The sequence below is a fragment of the Onychostoma macrolepis genome, chromosome 25 (assembly GCF_012432095.1).
Source record: "Onychostoma macrolepis isolate SWU-2019 chromosome 25, ASM1243209v1, whole genome shotgun sequence".
Lineage (NCBI taxonomy): Eukaryota > Metazoa > Chordata > Actinopteri > Cypriniformes > Cyprinidae > Onychostoma > Onychostoma macrolepis.
The window spans coordinates 3,710,621-3,730,419 of NC_081179.1; the positions used below are offsets into that span (position 1 = coordinate 3,710,621).

At 34.5% G+C, this 19,799-nt stretch overlaps 3 protein-coding genes across 3 annotated transcripts; 2 read left to right on the forward strand and 1 right to left on the reverse strand.

Moving 5' to 3' along the window:
* Nucleotides 1-222: 222 nt before the first annotated feature.
* On the forward strand, nucleotides 223-10,544 carry mpi (mannose phosphate isomerase). The gene is made up of 8 exons (XM_058767409.1): nucleotides 223-295; nucleotides 554-681; nucleotides 2,884-3,084; nucleotides 3,691-3,832; nucleotides 4,476-4,655; nucleotides 4,772-4,945; nucleotides 6,229-6,437; nucleotides 8,104-10,544. Exons 1-8 carry the CDS (start codon nucleotides 280-282, stop codon nucleotides 8,320-8,322), a joined length of 1,269 nt encoding a protein of 422 aa, XP_058623392.1. The 5' UTR covers nucleotides 223-279; the 3' UTR covers nucleotides 8,323-10,544.
* A 1,107-nt stretch (nucleotides 10,545-11,651) lies between these two features.
* Nucleotides 11,652-13,715, reverse strand: plex9.2 (PML-like exon 9.2). The gene is made up of 2 exons (XM_058767661.1): nucleotides 13,575-13,715; nucleotides 11,652-12,437 (listed from the first exon to the last, which is right to left on the reverse strand). The coding sequence occupies exons 1-2, from the start codon at nucleotides 13,636-13,638 to the stop codon at nucleotides 11,782-11,784; spliced, it is 720 nt and encodes a 239-aa protein (XP_058623644.1). The 5' UTR covers nucleotides 13,639-13,715; the 3' UTR covers nucleotides 11,652-11,781.
* A 340-nt stretch (nucleotides 13,716-14,055) lies between these two features.
* On the forward strand, nucleotides 14,056-17,451 carry fth1b (ferritin, heavy polypeptide 1b). Its single transcript, XM_058767869.1, has 5 exons — nucleotides 14,056-14,335; nucleotides 15,503-15,608; nucleotides 15,718-15,864; nucleotides 15,941-16,066; nucleotides 17,081-17,451. The coding sequence occupies exons 2-5, from the start codon at nucleotides 15,507-15,509 to the stop codon at nucleotides 17,237-17,239; spliced, it is 534 nt and encodes a 177-aa protein (XP_058623852.1). The 5' UTR covers nucleotides 14,056-14,335; nucleotides 15,503-15,506; the 3' UTR covers nucleotides 17,240-17,451.
* Nucleotides 17,452-19,799: the final 2,348 nt, after the last annotated feature.

Genomic DNA, 19,799 nt, shown 5'->3' on the forward strand with positions numbered 1-19,799 from the left:
AGTTAGAGGGTCAAATTAAAATGTAAGAGATGTGTTTTTAGTCGATACTTGAAGATTATAATTACATATTTATAAAAAATAATATAACAAAATTATGTATTATATATTTAAAATATTAATTTTGTTAACTTAATCTTCCAGAATATACTTCAGATTAAAGAAATTCGACTGGCCAAGATATACATTAAAACGTTATTTTACAATATTTATTTACATCTAAAGGCTCGTGATTGGTTGGCGCGCTGTGACGTCACCTACGTGACTGTCAGCGTCGCAGACATGGCGGAAGTGAAAGGTCAGTTAAATCTCTGATTGTACATTTCATTCTGTATTTCATTCTGAGCGCGAATGGCTCGAGTTTAAACAGGACTGGCTGTCGTTGTCGATGACTTGTGTGTTGTTTGGATGGCTTAGTTATTTGAGCGTGTAAACATTTCTCATCAGTGAGATCCACAGCCATCCTACTCATTCATTCATTTAAACGACAGCAGGAGAAAGCGTCCTTATCCGTGCGATCGGTGCAGAGTCAGATGTGTGTCGTGTCTGTTCGCAGTGTTTCCATTGTGCTGTGTGGTGCAGAGCTATGCCTGGGGTAAAGTGGGTCTGGACAGTGAGGTGGCCCGGCTGGTGCTCGGTGGAGACCCTCAGGCGCTCATAGAGGAGGCCAGACCCTACGCAGAGGTACAGTATGGACCAGCCCTGAAAAACTGAGCAAATTACTGCAGGGATTTTAATCTGCTGACCCAAACACACCCACCCAGGCTCTCAGCCCAGACCAGAAGCTCTGACATGAGTAGATTAGCTATACAACATTCTTTCAAATTGTTGGGAATGTCATGAAATAAATTACGGAGAACTATTTTTTGTATATTCTCCATGTAAACCTGGTTAAACCCCCTGAATAGTTCACCCAATTATAATTATTATTATTAATATTAACTATTAATTTTATTGTCTACTAATAATTAAATAATAGTGTAACTCTATAATATTAATAATTAATATTAATGTTAATATCATTTATAATAATGTATAATTGGTGTATAATAATACTATTGCTGTTTTGTTACTATTTTCATTGTTATTATTAGTAGTAGTAGTATTAATATGTTAGTGGCAGTAATAAAAAAAAAATATATATAATGCAGAGATAATCAAACTTTATTATTATTATTGTATTTTTTTTTACACCCTACAAAAATAAAAAATTGAATTAAAACACTCACAGCCGAAAGAGAGGCTTTCAAATTGTGTGAGTGTGATGGCACCACACATTATTTTTAGTATTAATATTATTAGTATTCAAAATTATTTATTTATTTTTGTTATTTTAAATGTATTTTAATATAATTGATTTATAACACTTGGCTTTTTTCCTACCATTCTTTGGTCATTTGTTATTTCACTCCTTTGCATTCATTTTTTTGCATTCTTTTTTTAAAGTGAGATCATGTCAATAATGTTAACTTGTAAACTAACAACAAATTGTTCATTCTGAAACCTATTAAACTTTAATAAAAAATGGCCAGTGTGTTGTTTATTGTGCAGCTGTCGTACACATTATTGAACACAAGCACAAGTGTCTCTGATAATAGTAGCTCACTTAAAGGTCAGCGTGACATTCACTTCATGTGTCAGTCTATTAATAAAGCCACTGCATGTGTTCAGATGTGTTAACATGTTTTACTGTTGTATAAATAACCATCTTAAAGAAGCTGTTATTTTGACATTCTCAAATTAAGTTTTTGGTTCCATTACTTCTTGTACTTGTACTTCACACAGTGGTGTGAAAAAGTTTTTGCCCCCTTCCTTTTTTTTTTTTTTTTTTTTTGCATATTTGTCACACTTGAATAATTCAGATCATCAAACAAATTTTAATATTACACAAAGATAATCCAAGTAAATACAAAATGCAGTTTTAAAATAATGATTTCATTTATTAAGGGGAAAAAGCTGTCCAAACCTGGCACTACGTGAAAAAGTAATTGCCCCCTAACTCTAATAACTGGTTGTGCCACCCTTTGCAGCAACAACTGCAATCAAGTGTTTGCGATAACTGGCAATGAGTCTTTCACATCGCTGTGGAGGAATTTTGGCCCACTCTTCTTTGCAGAATTGTTTTAATTCAGCCACATTGGAGGGTTTTCAAGCATGAATGGACTGTTTAAGGTCATGCCACTGCATCTCAATCAGATTTAAGTCCAGACTTTGATTTGGCCACTCCAAAACCTTAATTTTGTTTTTCTTGAGACATTCAGAGGTGGACTTGCTGCTATGTTTTGGATCATTGTCCTGCTGCATAACCCAAGTGCACTTGAGCTTGCGGTCACAAACTGATGGCCGGACATTCTCCTTCAGGATTTTCTGATAGAGTGCAGAATTCATGGTTCCATCAATTATGGCAAGTCATCCAGGTTCTGAAGCTGCAAAGCAGCCTCAGACCATCACACTACCACCACCATGTTTGACTGTTGGTATGATGTTCTTTTTATGAAATGCTGTGTTGGTTTTACGCCAGATGTAACGGGACACACACCTTCCAAAAAGTTCAACTTTTGTCACATCAGTCCACAGAATATTTGCTCAAAAGTCTTGGGGATAATCAAGATATTTTTTGGCAAATGTGAGACGAGCCTTTGTGTTCTTTTTGGTCAGCAGTGGCTTTTGCCTTGGAACTCTCCCATGGATGCTGTTTTTGCCCAGTCTCTTTCTTATTGTTGAATCATAAACACTGACCTTAACTGAGGCAAGTGAGGCCTGCAGTTCTTTAGATGTTGTTCTGGGTTCTTTTATGACCTCCTGGATGAGTCGTCTTTGCGCTTACTTATTATTACTTATATAATATACAATTGTGTGATCATTACATCTTTGTTTTCTTTCAAGCTTTGGATGGGTGCTCACCCCAAAGGAGATGCTCTCATCAAAGACAACAGGATATCCCAGAGGACACTGGGACAGTGGATTGCAGATTTCCCGGGATGCCTGGGGTCAAAGGTCAAAGACACATTCCATGGGCAGCTCCCGTTCCTTTTCAAAGTGCTGTCTGTCAACACGGCTCTGTCCATCCAGGCGCATCCCAACCGGGTGAGATTGGAGACAGTTTCTCTTATTAAAGTACTGTGGAACAGTAATGCTGTCATATACTACCATTTGGGATTAGTAATATTTTTTATGTTTTTTAAGTCACTTTTTAAGTGTTAAGACTCTTATGCTCATCAAGGCCGCATTTATTTGAACAAAAATACAGAAAAAAAACTGTAATCTTCTGAAATATTATTGCAATTTAAAATAACTGCTTTCCATTTTAATATACTTTAAATTATCATTGATTTCTGTGATTCAAATCTGAATTTTCAGCAGCATTACTGCAGTCTTCAGTGTCCTTCAGAAATCACTCTAATGTGCCCATTTATTATCAAAGTTGGAAACAGTTGTGCTGAATAATAGTTTTTTTGGAACCCGTGATGCTTTCTTCTGGATACTTTGATGAATAAAATGTTAAAAAGAACAGCATTTATTTAAAATATAAATCTTTTGTAACAATATACATGTTTGGGGTGAGTAAATTTTTTTGAAAGAAATTAATGCAATGATGTGTTAAATTGAAAAAAGTAATAGTAAAGACTTATACTGTTAGAAAAGATTTATATTTTGAATAAATGCTGTTCATTAATTGTTGTTAACTGACAGGAATTGGCTGCTAGACTCCATGCACAGTTTCCTGAACATTACCCAGACAACAACCACAAACCGGAGATGGCCATCGCTCTCACTCAGTTTGAAGGTCTCTGCGGCTTTCGGCCGATGGATGAAATCTTGGGCTTCCTCAAAAGTAAGTGTTCAATGAACTGACTGAAAAAAACAGTCAAATAAGCCAAACTCAAAAATGAATCCTATTTATGCTGTTGTTATTATTATTTTTTCTCTTTAAAGAGGTCATCGGATGCGACATGCACTTTTACAAGCTGTTTGAACTGAAATGTGTGTTGGCAGTGTGTGTACACAACCACCCTATAATGATAAATATCCACCCAGTGTTGTTTTTTTTAATCTCATTAAATCAGTGAGTTCTCATTAAAGAAGTGAGTATAAGGTTCTTTTATGAATCTTTGCAAATCGCCTTTCCTAATAATGTGCTTGTTAGCCAGTTTTGCGGCTGAAGTAAACAGTCTCATGAGAACGGCTCGTTGCCCCACGGAAGAGAGGGGCGGGGTCAGCAGAGCTCATTAGCATTTAAAGAAACATGCACTAAAACATGACAATGTAAAAAGGGTGTTTTTTACACTACCATTAATAAATTTTAACCAAAGTATGTTATAGACTTTTCATTAAGACCCTAAAGAATCATATCAGCTTGTGGAAAATGGGCATCCGATGACCCCTTTAAATATCCTGACACTTGGAAATATGTCACATTGGAGAAGTTAAATGGGTTGCGAAGAGCATTTCCCATGGACCATTGCGTGGTTTTTCAGATGTCCCAGAGTTCCGTGCGCTGGTCGGTAACGAAGCCGCTGAGGAGCTTCAGAGCGCCGATGGAGACCCGGGCCGGACGTCTCTCGCTCTGAAGAAATGTTTCACCAGGATGATGAACTGCGAGAAGAAGCTGTTCATCGATCAGCTCAACATGCTGGTCAAACGCATCTCAGAGGACGGTGAGAGGAAACCGAGCAGGGCTTCAACTCCCTCGTGTGCCAACATGTGAATCACGTCATACCGGCTCTATCCCATCAATTCAAATGAAACCTGTCTGACCTGTTCTGTTGTTCCAGGGCTGCAGGCAAAGACACCTCCAGAAGTAACGGAGAACTGCTGCTGCGACTGCATTCCCAGTATCCGGGGGACATCGGATGCTTTTCCATTTACTTCCTGAACCGTATCGTGCTGCAGCCGGGGGAGGCCATGTTCCTGGGAGCAAATGAGCCTCATGCTTATCTGTCTGGAGGTCAGAGGTCACCACATTACTAATAAAACACGTTTTGGGGCATGTACCATGATAATACCATGGTATGTTTTTGTAGAGTCTGAAAAAATTCATTTAAAAAAAATCTAAATGGACAAAGTTTGTAGTTTCTTAAAAATCATGCTTAGAACAGGTTGTGTAGTTGTAATGTTTGTGAAATATATTCATTAATCTTCATTTAATATTCAATTATTCCATGTTGGTTGTGTTAGTTGTACTTACCGTATTTCAAATATATTCATATTCATAATATTCCTTTTTAATATTTATTTATTCCATGTAGGTTGTGTAGTTGTACCTTTTGTGAAATATATTCATTTATATTCACTTGTTAACCCATTATAATAATTTCATATTCATTTATTCCATGTAGGTTGCGTAGTTTTTTTGTGCAGTATATTCATTAATATTCACTTAATAATAAATATTTATTTTATATTCATTAATATTAATTTAATCCATGTAGGTTGTGTAGTTGTACTTTTTGTTAAATACAATCATTAATATTCACTTAATAATAAATAATATTTATTTAATATTCAAATGTTCCAGTTAAGTAGTGTAGTTTTTTTTGTATGAAAAATAAAACATGTTTTGGATATGTACCATGACAATACCACAGTATATTTTTGTAGAGTCTGGAAAAATTAATTAAAAAATAAATCTAATTAGACAAAGTTCGGAGCTTGTAGTTTCGTAAAAATCAGCAGGTTGTGTTGTTGTAATTTTTAAAAATATATTAATTTATGTTCATTTAATATTCATTTATTCCAGGTTGTGTAACTGTAATTATTTAAATTATATTAATTAATAATGCGTGTGCATTTAATATTCATTTATTTCATGTAGGTTGCATAGTTGTTATTTATTGTGAAATATATGAATTAATATTCGCGTAATAATCTGTAATATTCTTTTAATATTCCTTAATATTCATGTATTCCATGTAGGTTGCATAGTTTACATTTTTGGTGCAATATAGTCAGTAATATTCACTTAATAATAATATAATATCTATTTAATGTTCATTAATATTCACATATTCCTTTTAGGTTGTATAGTTTTTTGTATGAATATCCATTAGTGTTCATTTAATATATTTATTAATTCCAAGTAGGTTGTGTAGTTGTATTTTTGTGAAATATATTTATAATTATTAATTTAATTATCCATCATGTTCATTTAATATTCATTAATATTCCATTTAGGTAATATGCAATATTTAATCTTCATGTATTCCATGTATAATTGACTGGCTCCTCCAGACTGTGTGGAGTGTATGGCGTGCTCTGATAACACCGTACGTGCCGGACTGACTCCCAAATACATTGACGTGGACACGCTGTGTGAGATGTTGAATTACAGCCCGGCTCCAGTCAGTGCCAAAATCTTCCCCTGCGTGCGGGACAACTCCGACCCCTGCGTCTACCTCTACGACCCTCCTGTGCCAGACTTCACCGTCATGAGAATACAGGTGCGCCAGACAGCCTTTTCCTCAAATATATACAGAAAATTCACATTTATCCCCATTCCAGCTGCTCAGCTTAAAGGGATAGTTCACCCAAAAATGATAAATCTGTCATTAATTACTCACCCTCATGTCGTTCCAAACCCGTAAGACCTTCGTTCATCTTCAGAACACAAATTAAGATATTTTTGATGAAATCCGAGAGCTCTCTGACCCTCCCATAGACAGCAAGGGTACTACCACGATCACGGCTCAGAAACGTAGCAAGGACATCGTTAAAATAATCCATGTGACATCAGTGGTTCAACCGTAATACAAGCTACAAGAATACTTTTTGCGCGCAAAGAAAACAAAAAATAACGACTTTTATTCAACAATTCGTCTCCTCCGTGTCACCCTGGCGCCATTTTGGAGAATATCACGACGCATGCTCATGCTATGATCTAAATGTAAACAATGTATTGTAGACCCCCCCCACATGATTGTAAAGCGCTTTGGGTGTATTGCAATACACATTAAAGCGCTATATAAATGCCTCATTCATTCATTCATTCATTATAGCATGAGCATGCGTCGTGATACTCTTCAAAATGGTGCCAGGGTTTTTTTTTTTTGGTTTTTTTTTCAGGTATTTTTGTTTTCTTTGCACACAAAAAGTATTCTCGTAGCTTCGAAAAATTACGTTTTAACCCAGAGATTGCATTAGACTTTAACATTGTCCATCATTTTGACGGACAGGGTGGTAAAAATTCTGTCATAATCTATTATTACCCGTCATTTTACTTTTCATATTCTAATTATAATAAATTAGTGCTGTCAAAGGATTAATCGTGATTAATTGCATCCAAAATAAAAGTTTTTGTTTACATAATATATGTGTGTGTACTGTGTATATTTATTATGTATATATAAATACACACACATGCATGTATATATTTAAGAAAAATATGTTATATTTGTATATTAAATACATTTATATATAATATAAATTATATAAATATATACATGTAAATATTTTCAAAATATATACTGTATGACTGTGTATTTATATATACAGAATAAATATACACAGCACACACACATATATTATGTAAAAAAAACTTTTATTTTGGATGCGATTAATCACGATTAATCATTTGACAGCACTAATAATAACACATTTAATTGCTTTTATTTTTGTTCACACATTTTAATTTTTAATCATGGACCTACAGGACGAGCATAGGTTTATGCATTTATTCTGAAGAGAACAGATGAACAGAGACTGTGCGTCACTTTTTATGTTCAACACCACACATCGCAAAAAAAATCGATTTCTCAATTTTAATAGATTCTCATTTTTATGAACCAATATCGATTCTTAAATCCCAATCGATTATTTTTTCAGTTGATGAATGAACCGTATATAGTGCGCCTCCCATCCAATAAATCGCAATGGGCCACTGATGTCACATGGACTATTTTAACGATGCCATGATCGTGGTAGTACCCTTGCTGTCTGTGCAGAGTCAGAAAGCTCTCGGATTTCATCAAAAATATCTTCATTTGTGTTCCGAAGACAAACAAAGGTCTTACAGGTTTGGAACGACATGAGGGTGAGTAATTAATGACATAATTTTCATTTTGGGCGAATTATCCCTTTAAGAGTAATATTATATTACATTATCTTCAGATCCCCGCCTCGGCGCAGCAGTACACTGTGAGCGCGCTGGACTCCGCCGGCATCCTGCTGGTCATCGACGGAGAAGCCATCGCCACGTCTGCTGCGGCCCTCTCTGACATCACTCTGACACAAGGCTCTGTGCTTTTCATTTCAGCCAATGAGAGCGTCTCTTTACAGCTGACATCATCGTCAGGCATGACCATGTTCAGAGCCTGCTGCTTACTGTAGGAGACGTCCGCTTCATAAACCTCCTGTTCTGTCCTGATCTAAACCAACGGGTCAAACAAAGTTGTCCCATCATGGTCCTATGTTTTTGGCTTCATCTCAAACATGCATGATGAATAACCTCTATTAAAGGAACAGTTCACCCAAAAATTCTGTCATTTACTCAGACTCAAGTTGTTTCAGGACTGTATGAGTCTCATTCTTCCACTGAACACAAAAGAAGATATTTTAAAGAATGTTAGTAAGTAAATCATTTCTGGTTCCCATTGACTTCCTTGTTTTTTTTCCACACTATGGAAGTCACTATCCACCAACTGTTTGTTACTTGTAACAACTTGAGAGTAAATGATGACAGAATTTTCATTTTTGGGTGAACTATCCCTTTAAGTTGGAGTATTATGATGACATTTAGTGTTAAAATAGCTATGCTTAATCAAAAAATAACAAAATATATAATGAAACAGATTGAATTATGATTCTACAACATAAAAACCTCTGCATGTTCTTTTGAAATATGTAAAAGTATATAATTCCTTTAAGTCAACATGAAATGCTGTTCACACCATTTTACTTTAATAATGTGACATTTACGAGGGAAAAAAGAAATGTAGGATAGAATTTGATTGGATGATAAAATGTGGGCGTTCCAGAATGAAATGAGACCAGAATGAGAGTTTAAACCACCAGCATTAAAGCAACAGTTCATCCAAAAATGAGTTCCAAGATGTAGATGAGTTTTAGAGAAATGTAGCATTACATCACTTGCTCACCAATGGATGGTGTTGCCAAGTCTTCCCGCGGAGTTGGGCTACTTTTACAAGTCTGTGGGTTGAAGCGACTCCAATAACGTGATTTTTAGCCCCTGGAATGTGAATTTTACCAGGGGGAACCCCGCCAAAAACCAACATGTATTTTACCCCCGGAACGCAATTTTTACAGGGCTAGTTTTGAGTAGCAATTTTGGGTGGGTTTTGTTTTGAAAACCTGGCAATCTCTGCAGTGAATGGGTGCCGTCAGAACAAGAGTCCAAACAGCTGATGAAAACACCACAATAATCCACACCACTCTGCAGTCCATTAATTAATGTCTTGAGAAGTGAAAACTGTGTTTGTAAGAAATAAATACATCATTAAGATATTTTTAATAAAATATGGATTACTTGTTGATTATAGTGATGTTTTATCAGCTGTTTGGACTCTCATTCTGACGGCACCCATTCACTGCAGAGGATCCACTGGTGAGCAAGTGATGTAACGCTAAATTTCTCCAAATCTGAGGAAGAAATAAACTCACCTGCATCTTGGATGACCTGAGGGTGAATACATTTTCAGCAACGTTTCATTTTTGGATGAACTATTCCTTAAAGAAAGTAAACAAAGTCAGTTTTGATTTCACGTTGGCGCATATAAGTCAAATGCACGGATGCATGATCACTCACTATTGGCTGCAACATTTTATCAAACGAAATTTGTTCAATCAGAGATTTTTTGCATAAGGATGTAACACCTTTTGCATGTGTTCAAAAAAATTAAAACCCAAATGGAGGACAGTAACAATTTCACTGTTACATTAAAACCTGGTAACATACACTTGAGACCAATTTTAACGTTTTTAAGACCTATTTCATGATACTAAAGAACAATGAGTCCTTGTAACGCACACACTCTTCCATAAAGAACATACACGGTTAAACAGTTTTATTGAAGAAGTTCTTGCTAAACGAAGCACTCCTGTGACAGACACGAGTTTTGTGATTTGATTACCAGTGCAACTGATTTTAACAATAACCCTGCAAGTGTTTTCATACGTGAAACTTTGTTACCGATTTTTATCCTCCCTTATAAGTGACTGTATGGCTTGATCTGTGGTTATGCTTTATTGCTGTAGTTACTATTTGCACTAGCAGCGTGGAGAGCACAAAGGATGCTGGGAATTACCCTCATCCTGATGTTTGTTTACTGTATTTTTAAGTGGCCTCTTCAGATTCGTACATGTAAAACCAGAAGACTGACCTCAAACGTGTTGATTTCCGGGATTCTTTCTATATTTTTGGAGCTGTGTTATTCTGAAGTGCTCTGGGATCAAAGCATGCGACGGATGGCAGAAGTCCGAGTGAATGAATGTATGGTGCTTTCTGAGCTGTAATGGAGCATGTGTCTGATAAGAAGAACTCTGTATGTAATCCCTAATAAATAACGGTTCTGTAACCTTTCACCTGCTCATTTCTGACCATTTTTTACGAGCTTACACAATAGGTTTCCCAGACAAAGGTTGCGTTCCCCATTAATCATTCAGCCTGGGCGTCAACTGATCGTTTTATTGCATCACGGTGTTTGCTTTTACACACTTACACTGTGTTGTGTTGCTGTTCTTATGCTGTTTCCTTTTGGATGGAGTTCAACTAGGATATGAAAGCAAAATTTTAGAAAACAATGCATTTTGGAGTACGTCATGATTGTGTTATGTTTAAAAAGTTTGTACATACACTACAGTATAGACTTACAAGGCATAATGAAGCTTTTAAAAATGCAAGAATTGCAAATATTTGTCTAAAGCTTTTATAATGATGTAAATATTGATTTAATTATTATTTAACATTGGTATTGAATTATTGTTAACTTCTGTATGTTATCTGTAATTTTGTTTTAACAAAGTGTTAAATTTTGAAAAAATACATAAAGTGCATTTTTGAAAATTTTACAGAAAAATGCACCATTTTACTAAGCAAACTCATTAGGTTGAGAAGATCTAGTCCTGATATGTAAATGGTTGGTTAATAGTTGATCCCTATGGGCTTCCTCCCAAAATCAGAGGGAAAAAAAAAATAGATAATTAAAATAATAATAATAAATAAAATATAATTTTTAAAAAACAATATTCACATATACTAGAAATAAAATAATAAATAAATAATTTCAATTAAATATATAACTAATTTAAATATACACAACTGTTAAAATATAGCACAACTGCTTATAATAACCATTATTAATGACTCATCAATAATAATAATTGATAAAAGCTGAGCACCAATCAGTATATTAGAATGATTTCCGAAGGGTCGTTACCATAAAATTATAAATAAAGATTTTATAAAACTAAGATTTGAGAAATTATTAAAAAATTAATTAATTAAATAAAGAAATAAAAATATTAGCATTTAAAATTAAATAAATATAATCAAAATACAAATAAAATATTTAAATACAATTTACTAACTAAATTAAATATTAAAAAAAAAAAATATATATAAAAATATATATATATATATATATACAAGTTTTTAAATACATTTATTTATTAAAAAACATAAATACATCATTAGTTGATAACCATACAAAATATTACCAATGAACAATATTGCGTTTTTTGCGATAAAAGCATCTTAACTTTATAAATACTCATTTAAATAAAAGTGGTGTGTGCTTCTGATCTGTGATCAGCTGGACATTTAATCATGATTCAGACGTCCAAAAGTTCCTCTGCTCTTTCTTCTCTTGCAATATCCAGCGCTTTACTGAAGCGCTCACATAAACCGCTCTGTCCAGATGGTCTGACTGGAGCTTGATTGACAGCTGCAGTAGCCAATGAGTCGAGAGTGAAAATGTGCTGATGAATCTGATTGGCTGTGGGCTTGAGGGCCCAGTAGAGTTTCTGCAGGGCTTGTACGTCCTCTACAGCATTATGGGCCGCATATGAAACTCCCAGGAGGGTCTTAACCAAGTTCTCCTGCTTGAAGCTCTGGAGGCCACTGTCTTTGAGAAGCTGACGGGCCAAAGGAAGGGTGTCCACGAATCCAGAAACCTCTTTCTGGAAGTCTGACCTCAGGCTGAACTCATCCAGAGCTCTGGCCAAAACGTGACAGTCAAACCTGCGGATGTTGTGACCCACCAGGACCGGCCGACCCAGCATCCGGAGGAAGGTTATGAAGGAGACCAGGGCTTCTCGGAGAGAGCTGGTGAGCACCGGCCTGTGATGGAGAAACAAACGGTGGCGTCTCACACTGAAACCTGTAATCCTGGACGCCCCGGGCTGCATCGGCCGACGGGGAACCATGAAGAGGTTAAGAGTGTGACCTCCACTCACTGCGGCCAGCTGGACGATATCACACGAGGGATCTGGAGATGGAGAATATATGCAATAAGCAGTGTTGGGAGGGTTACTTTGGAAATGTAACAGATTACAAGTTACCCTATTTAAAATGTAATAAGTAGTGTAACTATTTCAATTAGGCCTACTTTGTTAAAATAATGTAACTGATTACATTAGATTACTTTTCTAAACAGTCAATCATTTTCAAATATTTAAAGCAGGCAGGGTTAACCTTAGAGCAGCACTCAACACTGATTACTGTCAGACTTTCAAAAGCCTTCATCACTTCAATTAAGATTAAGCACAACCACCGTAAAATTTAAAATCATAAGAAATAATTTAATAGCTATGATACTGTTTTTGAAATCAAATCTTTTCATAGCTATGACAGGAAACACTGGCATCTAACAATGGCATGGAAAAAACAGTTCATCTTAAAAAATAAAGCACATATATATAAACCCAAATAGCAAATAAAACAGTAATTTATAATAAACATGTGTCCTAAACTCCTGAAACATCGGTATCTTATATTTTAGAGCAATCAATGCAATTTGGGAAAGAAATCAATCGTGCGTGTGTGTGTGTGTGTCTAAATATTCAGATGTAACCCCTATGTAATCGTTAACATTTTCATAAGTAACTGTAATTTAATTACACATTTTTTCTCATTAACTGTAACAGATTACAGTTACATTTATCCTATTACATGCAACTAGTTCCTCCCCAACACTGGCAATAAGTAACATTTATGCAAAAATAAATAATAATAATAATAACCCCATAAAATAACTGGTTTCTATTTCAATATATTTTAAAATGTAATTTATTCCTGTGATGCAAAGCTGAATTATTGACAGCAAAACTGTTGTTAACCTTAATAATAATAATAAGACCATTATTAAAACTGATTATTAGCATATTCGAATTATTTCTGAAAGGTCATTTACATTCAGTTATAAATAAATAATAGAAATAAACATTTTATAGTCTAGGATTTGAGAATTTGGTGCCCAAAAATGCTGTAAAACGGCCATAGATAGGCTAACTTTTTTTTTTAGCAACACTAAGTTAAAGGCATGCATGAACGCTTGATTCACAACCGTACATAATTCTGCACATTTCTCGTGGTTGATAATAATTTTGTTCATAAAATCACATACCTAACCCAGTTGTCTCTAAATCAAAAAACACAGTGGAGGGTGGATGCACTGAGAAAGAATCCATTTTTCATTTTAAACTTAACAGAAGTTGCGTTTCTTCTACTATGGTGAAGGTTTGCTCATGAATATTAATTACGTTACGTGACGTTCGTAAGTATTCCGAACTGATTGGCTTAAGGATAAGCGTCAGTATGCGGGCGCTAATCGACGGGCGAATGAACGAACGATTAGGATGCCGATCGTTTTTAATGATTGGACGCTCGTTCTCGAGATTTAATTAATATTCATGTTATAAGACGTCTACATTAAACAGCGACATCAGGTGGACCGGAATAACTCTTAAACCCTCTTTATTGTTAAAAGAATTAATACGAGCGTATCATTGCATATATTATATTTTTTGAAAGTATTTGTAAAATCACACGTGTGCATTTTTATAAAGTAATTTTCATCTTTTTTTCTTTTTTTTTTAAGCAGCACTTTTATTTTGAAAAGTGACCTTCGGGCTTTATTTATGGGCCAGAATAACGCGCGCGCGTGTATGTTTATGTAAACAACAACCCTATAATTCACTTCTGATCATCGACACGCTCCACTGCGACTCATTTCATTAGTGTTTGGGACAGAGAGCTGCTCCTGTCTCTCGTTTTGGGTCTCTGTGTCTGATCTGTTTTAAGCAATACGAACATTGTGAAATCACGCGTGGGTTGCCCTAGATCTCTTGAGTTTTTGGATCAGGATTAATTCATATTTGTCTCAGGGTAAGTAATATACCAATCCATATTCCATATTCACAGATCACGTATTTGCATATTATTGCACCTTCTTGTATATTAAATGTGCTTTAAATTAAATGTGTTTGCAGATCCTTTGAAATTGAAATGCAAATAAGTATATAAATCACTTGTTAAGAGTTTTATAATTTTTTACCATTTATTTTTAGCGTTGTATCATTAATATACTATTAGTTTTTATTCAAAATTCGAGTTTTTTTGTGTTTTCCTTTTTCACATATATTTTAAGAATTTTTTATGTCTTATGTTTTTATTTCTGATTTGGTTATTTTAGTACTTCAAATTAAAATGGAAATTACAAATGTTGCATTGGCAACTAAATAATATAAAATAAGTTAACGTTCTATATATAAACTATGTAAAAAATAATCATAATTTTTTACATAGTTTATATGTCATGAAATTTTTAAATTAGTGATTAAAAGGGTTTTCTTAAACTTTCACTAAATCCATTAAAAACATTTTCATTGTTTGAAATATGTGAAATGAAATGATTTTGTAACATTTTATTTCAGTTAATCTATATTTTAGTTCAAGTAATGAAACTGATTTACTGGTTTTAGTTAAAACTAAAAAATCCATGACCATCCATGTATATAATCTAATATATACGTATATTTGCAAATATATTAAATATTATATTTTATATATCTATATATGTGACCCTGGACCACAAAACCAGTCTTAAGTGTCAATTTTTTTAAATTGAGATTTATACTTCATCTGAAAACTGAATAAATAATCTTTCCATTGATGTATGGTTTGTTAGGATCGGACAATATTCGGCTGAGATACAACTATTTGAGAATCTGGAATCTGAGGGTGCAAAAAAATCTAAATATTGAGAAAATCGCCTTGAAAGTTGTTCAAATGAAGTTCTTAGCAATGCATATTACTAATCAAAAATTAAGTTTTGATATATTTACGGTAATAAATTTACAAAATATCTTCATGGAACATGATCTTTACTTAATATCCTAATGATTTTTGGCATAAAAGAAAAATCGATCATTTTGAGCCATACAATGTATTTTTGGCTATTGCTACAAATATACCCCAGCGACTTAAGATTCATATATTACATATATACTGCTACAATTCTGAGGTCTTCTGTTTGAATGGTGTGTGTTTCAGAATCATGACGTCTCAGGTGCGGCAGAACTTCCATCCGGAGTGTGAGGCTGCCATCAACAGACAGATTTACCTGGAGCTCTACGCCTCTTATGTCTACCTGTCCATGGTGAGAGCAGGCGTTTATTATATGACTGATCACTAGAGCTCTGTATTATCAGAATGAATCGTCTTCAGTGCTTTTATAAGGGTTCATGGTTGACTGCTCTTCTCTCCAGGGGTATTATTTTGACAGGGATGACAAGTCTTTGCCCAACTTTGCCAAGTTTTTCCACGAGCAGTCTAAGGAGGAGCGAGAACATGCGGAGAAGCTGATGAGTCTGCAGAACCAAAGAGGAGGACGGATCTACCTGCAGGACATCAAGGTATGGGACAGCGCTGTCTCTCTAATGTCAAATGAATGGAGTAAGTGAGCGTGTGTGTGTGTGTGTGTGTGTGCAGAAGCCGGATCGGGATGAGTGGGGCAGCGGTCTGGAAGCGCTGGAATGTGCTCTGGCTCTGGAAAAGAGCGTAAATCTGTCCTTACTGGAGCTTCACAAGGTGGCGACTCAACAAAATGATCCACATGTAAGTATATACGTATGCAAAATAATATTATACATGATTTTTTTCTGTAACTAAAATGAAAACCATTTTTTTTGTTATTTATAGATTAACATTAACTAAAATAAAAAAGGTTAAAAAAAATTCCATTTTTTTTTCAAATGAGGAAAATGTTTCTTAATGGTTTTAGTTTTAGATAAAGAAATCCCTGTTAATCACTAATTCCATGACTTTACATAGAAAATATGTAAAAAATAAAAAAACACTTAAACTTATTTGATTTCATTAAGCTGCAATCTTAAGGCAGCATTTCTAATTTTCGTTTATTTTAATTTGAAGTACTAAAATAACTAAAATTGAAATTAAAAATGAATAAAAACTATATAGATTTTTAATGACAATAAATAAATATGAAACGTAGTAAAATATAGAGGTAAATACTAATGCAAAATATGTAAAAACGACAAACAAAAAAACTAATAGTATATTAATGATACAATGATTAAAAAAATAAATGACAAAATAACACTTAGATTCTTATAGTTAATATTTAATTGGCTAGAAATTATCATTATAAAGTAATAAATAAACTCGTTAGTCAGAAAGTTTGAAAACCCTGATGACATTACTATATAAAAAAAAAAAAACATTTTTATAACTTGGCACTTTGTCATAAAAGGTGCGACTAGAACAGACTTTGTCTGTTTTGTCTGTTCTTATGGGAGTTACCCAGAATGCCTCCAGTGGGCTGGAAATAGACACATAATTCCTCCGTTCAGTTGCTTCATCTCTAGTTTGGAGGGTTTGAGCTCAAAGCACTAGTTTAGGATCAGATCTGTCTATGTGATCTCATTCATAAGAACATGAAAGGCAAAACTGACCCTAGATCAGATCGTGCCTGTAAAGAGTTTTTATGTAGAAACCATGAATTCAAATGTAATTACCGTTACTGATTGTTAGTGGTAAAGCAACCAAAAATGGTCATTTCAGCCCAAAAGGGAAAAGCTGTCTCAGTATTTCTGAATCTTTCTGTCACAGGTTTGTGATTTCCTGGAGACGCATTACCTGGACGAGCAGGTGAAGTCCATTAAAGAGCTGGCGGACTGGGTGAGCAGCCTGCGGCGGATGGGCGCCCCTCAGAACGGCATGGCCGAATATCTGTTTGACAAGCACACTCTGGGAAAGGAAAGCTCTTAGACAATCTCTCTCAGTGTTTATGATGCAGTCAGTCCGCCAAGCATGCCAAGCCATATGAGCGACAGACAGACGTGATGCAAACTCTGCTGTAGTTTACTAGAAATCCTGCCTGAACCCTCTATAAGCCATACAGTAGATATAGAATATTGCATATAATGTGGACAATATGAAATCATTCAAATGAGTTGATCTCAATAAAAAAATATTACTAGCGAAGTTGTTTGTCTTTTTTTTTATGTTCCGAATGGAATTGAGTTCCTGTATATAGAAGATATTTACTGGCAGGATGTAACTAAAAAAGAAAAAGAACAGGAGACATTTGAGAACAGACATGCATAATTAATGATGAATGAAGTTTAAGAATAGATGCATAATTCATGAAGCTTTTCCTGTCTATGTGAAAGTGAGTCAGCAAAAAATCAAATCTAAACCAAAAGCACAAATTACTAAATCTTAGTCAAATTTAAATGGAAAATATAAAATCAAAATATTAATAAAAGACCTAGAAAATTCATGGAAATTCCTATATATAAATTATTTAAGAATAGATTGATGCATAATTTATTTAAGCTTTTAAATGAAAGTGAGCCAGAAATAAATCTAGACCAAAACACAACAAAATGACTAAAACATAAACTAAAATTAAAATGGAAAATATGAAGAAAAAAAAAACTATAATAGCATATTAATGATACTTAAATAACACTTAATCACACAGGCCTAGAAGATCATGAAAATTCCTGTAGTTTATATAAAGTATTTAAGAATAGATGAATAAAAAAATCTAGTTGTAAATGCATTGCAAAACTAAATTCTATATGCTAGTTTTCCATTGGGTTACGTATCCACAATATCTACTCTTAATACATACAAATAAAGAAGAAATGCATGTTTTTATACCTTTTGAGTGGCAAAAATAATAATGTTAAACATTTGCATGCTGACTATAAATATTCTGCAGTAAAATCAAGCCAAAATGAACAAGGCTTTGATTTAACCTCTTTTCATCTCATTCTGAAAATTAACAATCAGTGTGAAGTGCACAGGTTGGTACAAAACCGTTTAATTCTGTTACAGTCCCATGATGCATTGTGTTTAGGAGGTTTGTTCTGCACCAGTGGCTGTTTGCAAAGGACCTCTGTGTGGATCTGGACCTTTTCTTTGATACAGTTTGCTTTTATAATCTAAAAAAATCATATTTTAGTAGTGCTGTCAAGCGATTAATCGCACGTCCTGTAGGTCCATGATTAAAAATCAAAATGTGTGAACAAAAATAAAAGCAATTAAATGTGTTATTATTAGTGCTGTCAAGCGATTAATCGCATCCAAAATAAAAGTTTTTGTTTACATTACATATGCATGTGTACTGTGTGTATTTATTATGTATATATAAATACACACACATACAGTATATATTTTGAAAATATTTATGTTTATACATTTATATATTCATATTATTATATTTTATGTTATATATAAATATATTACACATAGTGGTGTGAAAAAGTGTTGCCCCCCCTTCCTGATTTTTACATTTTTTGCATATGTCACACTTCAGATCATCAAAAAAAAATTTATATTACACAAAGATAATGCAAGTAAATACAAAATGCAGTTTTTAAATGATGATTTAATTTATTAAGGGAAAAAAGCTGTCCACACCTACCTGGCCCTACGTGAAAAAGTGCTTGCCCCCTCCTATTAAATCATGAAAGAACTGTGATTAACCACATTATTTTAGAAAGCTGCGTTAAATTTCACTAGCCAAACCCAGGCCTGATTACTGCCAGACCTGTTGAATCACGAAATCACTTAAATAGAACCTGTCTGACAAAGTGGAGCATGTTTAAAGAGCAACACGTCATTCTGCGATCTTAAGAAATTCATAAACAGATGAGAAACAAAATAGTTTACATGTATCAGTCTGGAAAGGGTTATAAAGCCATTTCTAAGGCTTTGGGACTCCAGCAAACCACGGTCAGAGCCATTATCCACAAATGGAGAAAACTTGGAGCAGTGGTGAACCTTCCCAGGAGTGGCCGGCCTACCAAAATTACTCCAAGAGCACAAAGACGACTCATCCAGGAGGTCATAAAATAACTTTTTGGAAGGTGTGTGTCCCGTTACATCTGGCATAAAACCAACACAGCATTTCATAAAAAGAACATCATACCAACAGTCCAACATGGTGGTGGTAGTGTGATGGTCTGAGGCTGCTTTGCAGCTTCAGAACCTGGATGACTTGCCATAATTGATGGAACCATGAATTCTGCACTCTATCAGAAAATCCTGAAGGAGAATGTCCGGCCATCAGTTTGTGACCGCAAGCTCAAGTGCACTTGGGTTCTGCAGCAGGACAATGATCCAAAACACAGCAGCAAGTCCACCTCTGAATGGCTGAACAAAAACAAAATTAAGGTTTTGGAGTGACCAAATCAAAGTCCTGACCTGAATCCTATTGAGATGCTGTGGCATGACCTTAAACAGTCCATTCATGCTTGAAAACCCTCCAATGTGGCTGAATTAAAACAATTCAGCAAAGAAGAGTGGGAAATTCCTC

Coding starts and splice junctions, on each gene's coding strand:
- mpi (XM_058767409.1), top strand. Junction 682..2,883: donor AGGCCAGACCCTACGCAGAG/GTACAGTATGGA, acceptor TTTTCTTTCAAG/CTTTGGATGGGTGCTCACCC. Junction 6,438..8,103: donor TCACCGTCATGAGAATACAG/GTGCGCCAGACA, acceptor CATTATCTTCAG/ATCCCCGCCTCGGCGCAGCA.
- plex9.2 (XM_058767661.1), bottom strand. CDS start 13,638: ATGGATTCTTTCTCAGTGCATCCACCCTCCACTGTGTTTTTTGATTTA. Junction 12,438..13,574: donor TTTAGAGACAACTGGGTTAG/GTATGTGATTTT, acceptor CTCCATCTCCAG/ATCCCTCGTGTGATATCGTC.
- fth1b (XM_058767869.1), top strand. CDS start 15,507: ATGACGTCTCAGGTGCGGCAGAACTTCCATCCGGAGTGTGAGGCTGCC. Junction 15,609..15,717: donor CTTATGTCTACCTGTCCATG/GTGAGAGCAGGC, acceptor TCTTCTCTCCAG/GGGTATTATTTTGACAGGGA. Junction 15,865..15,940: donor TCTACCTGCAGGACATCAAG/GTATGGGACAGC, acceptor GTGTGTGTGCAG/AAGCCGGATCGGGATGAGTG.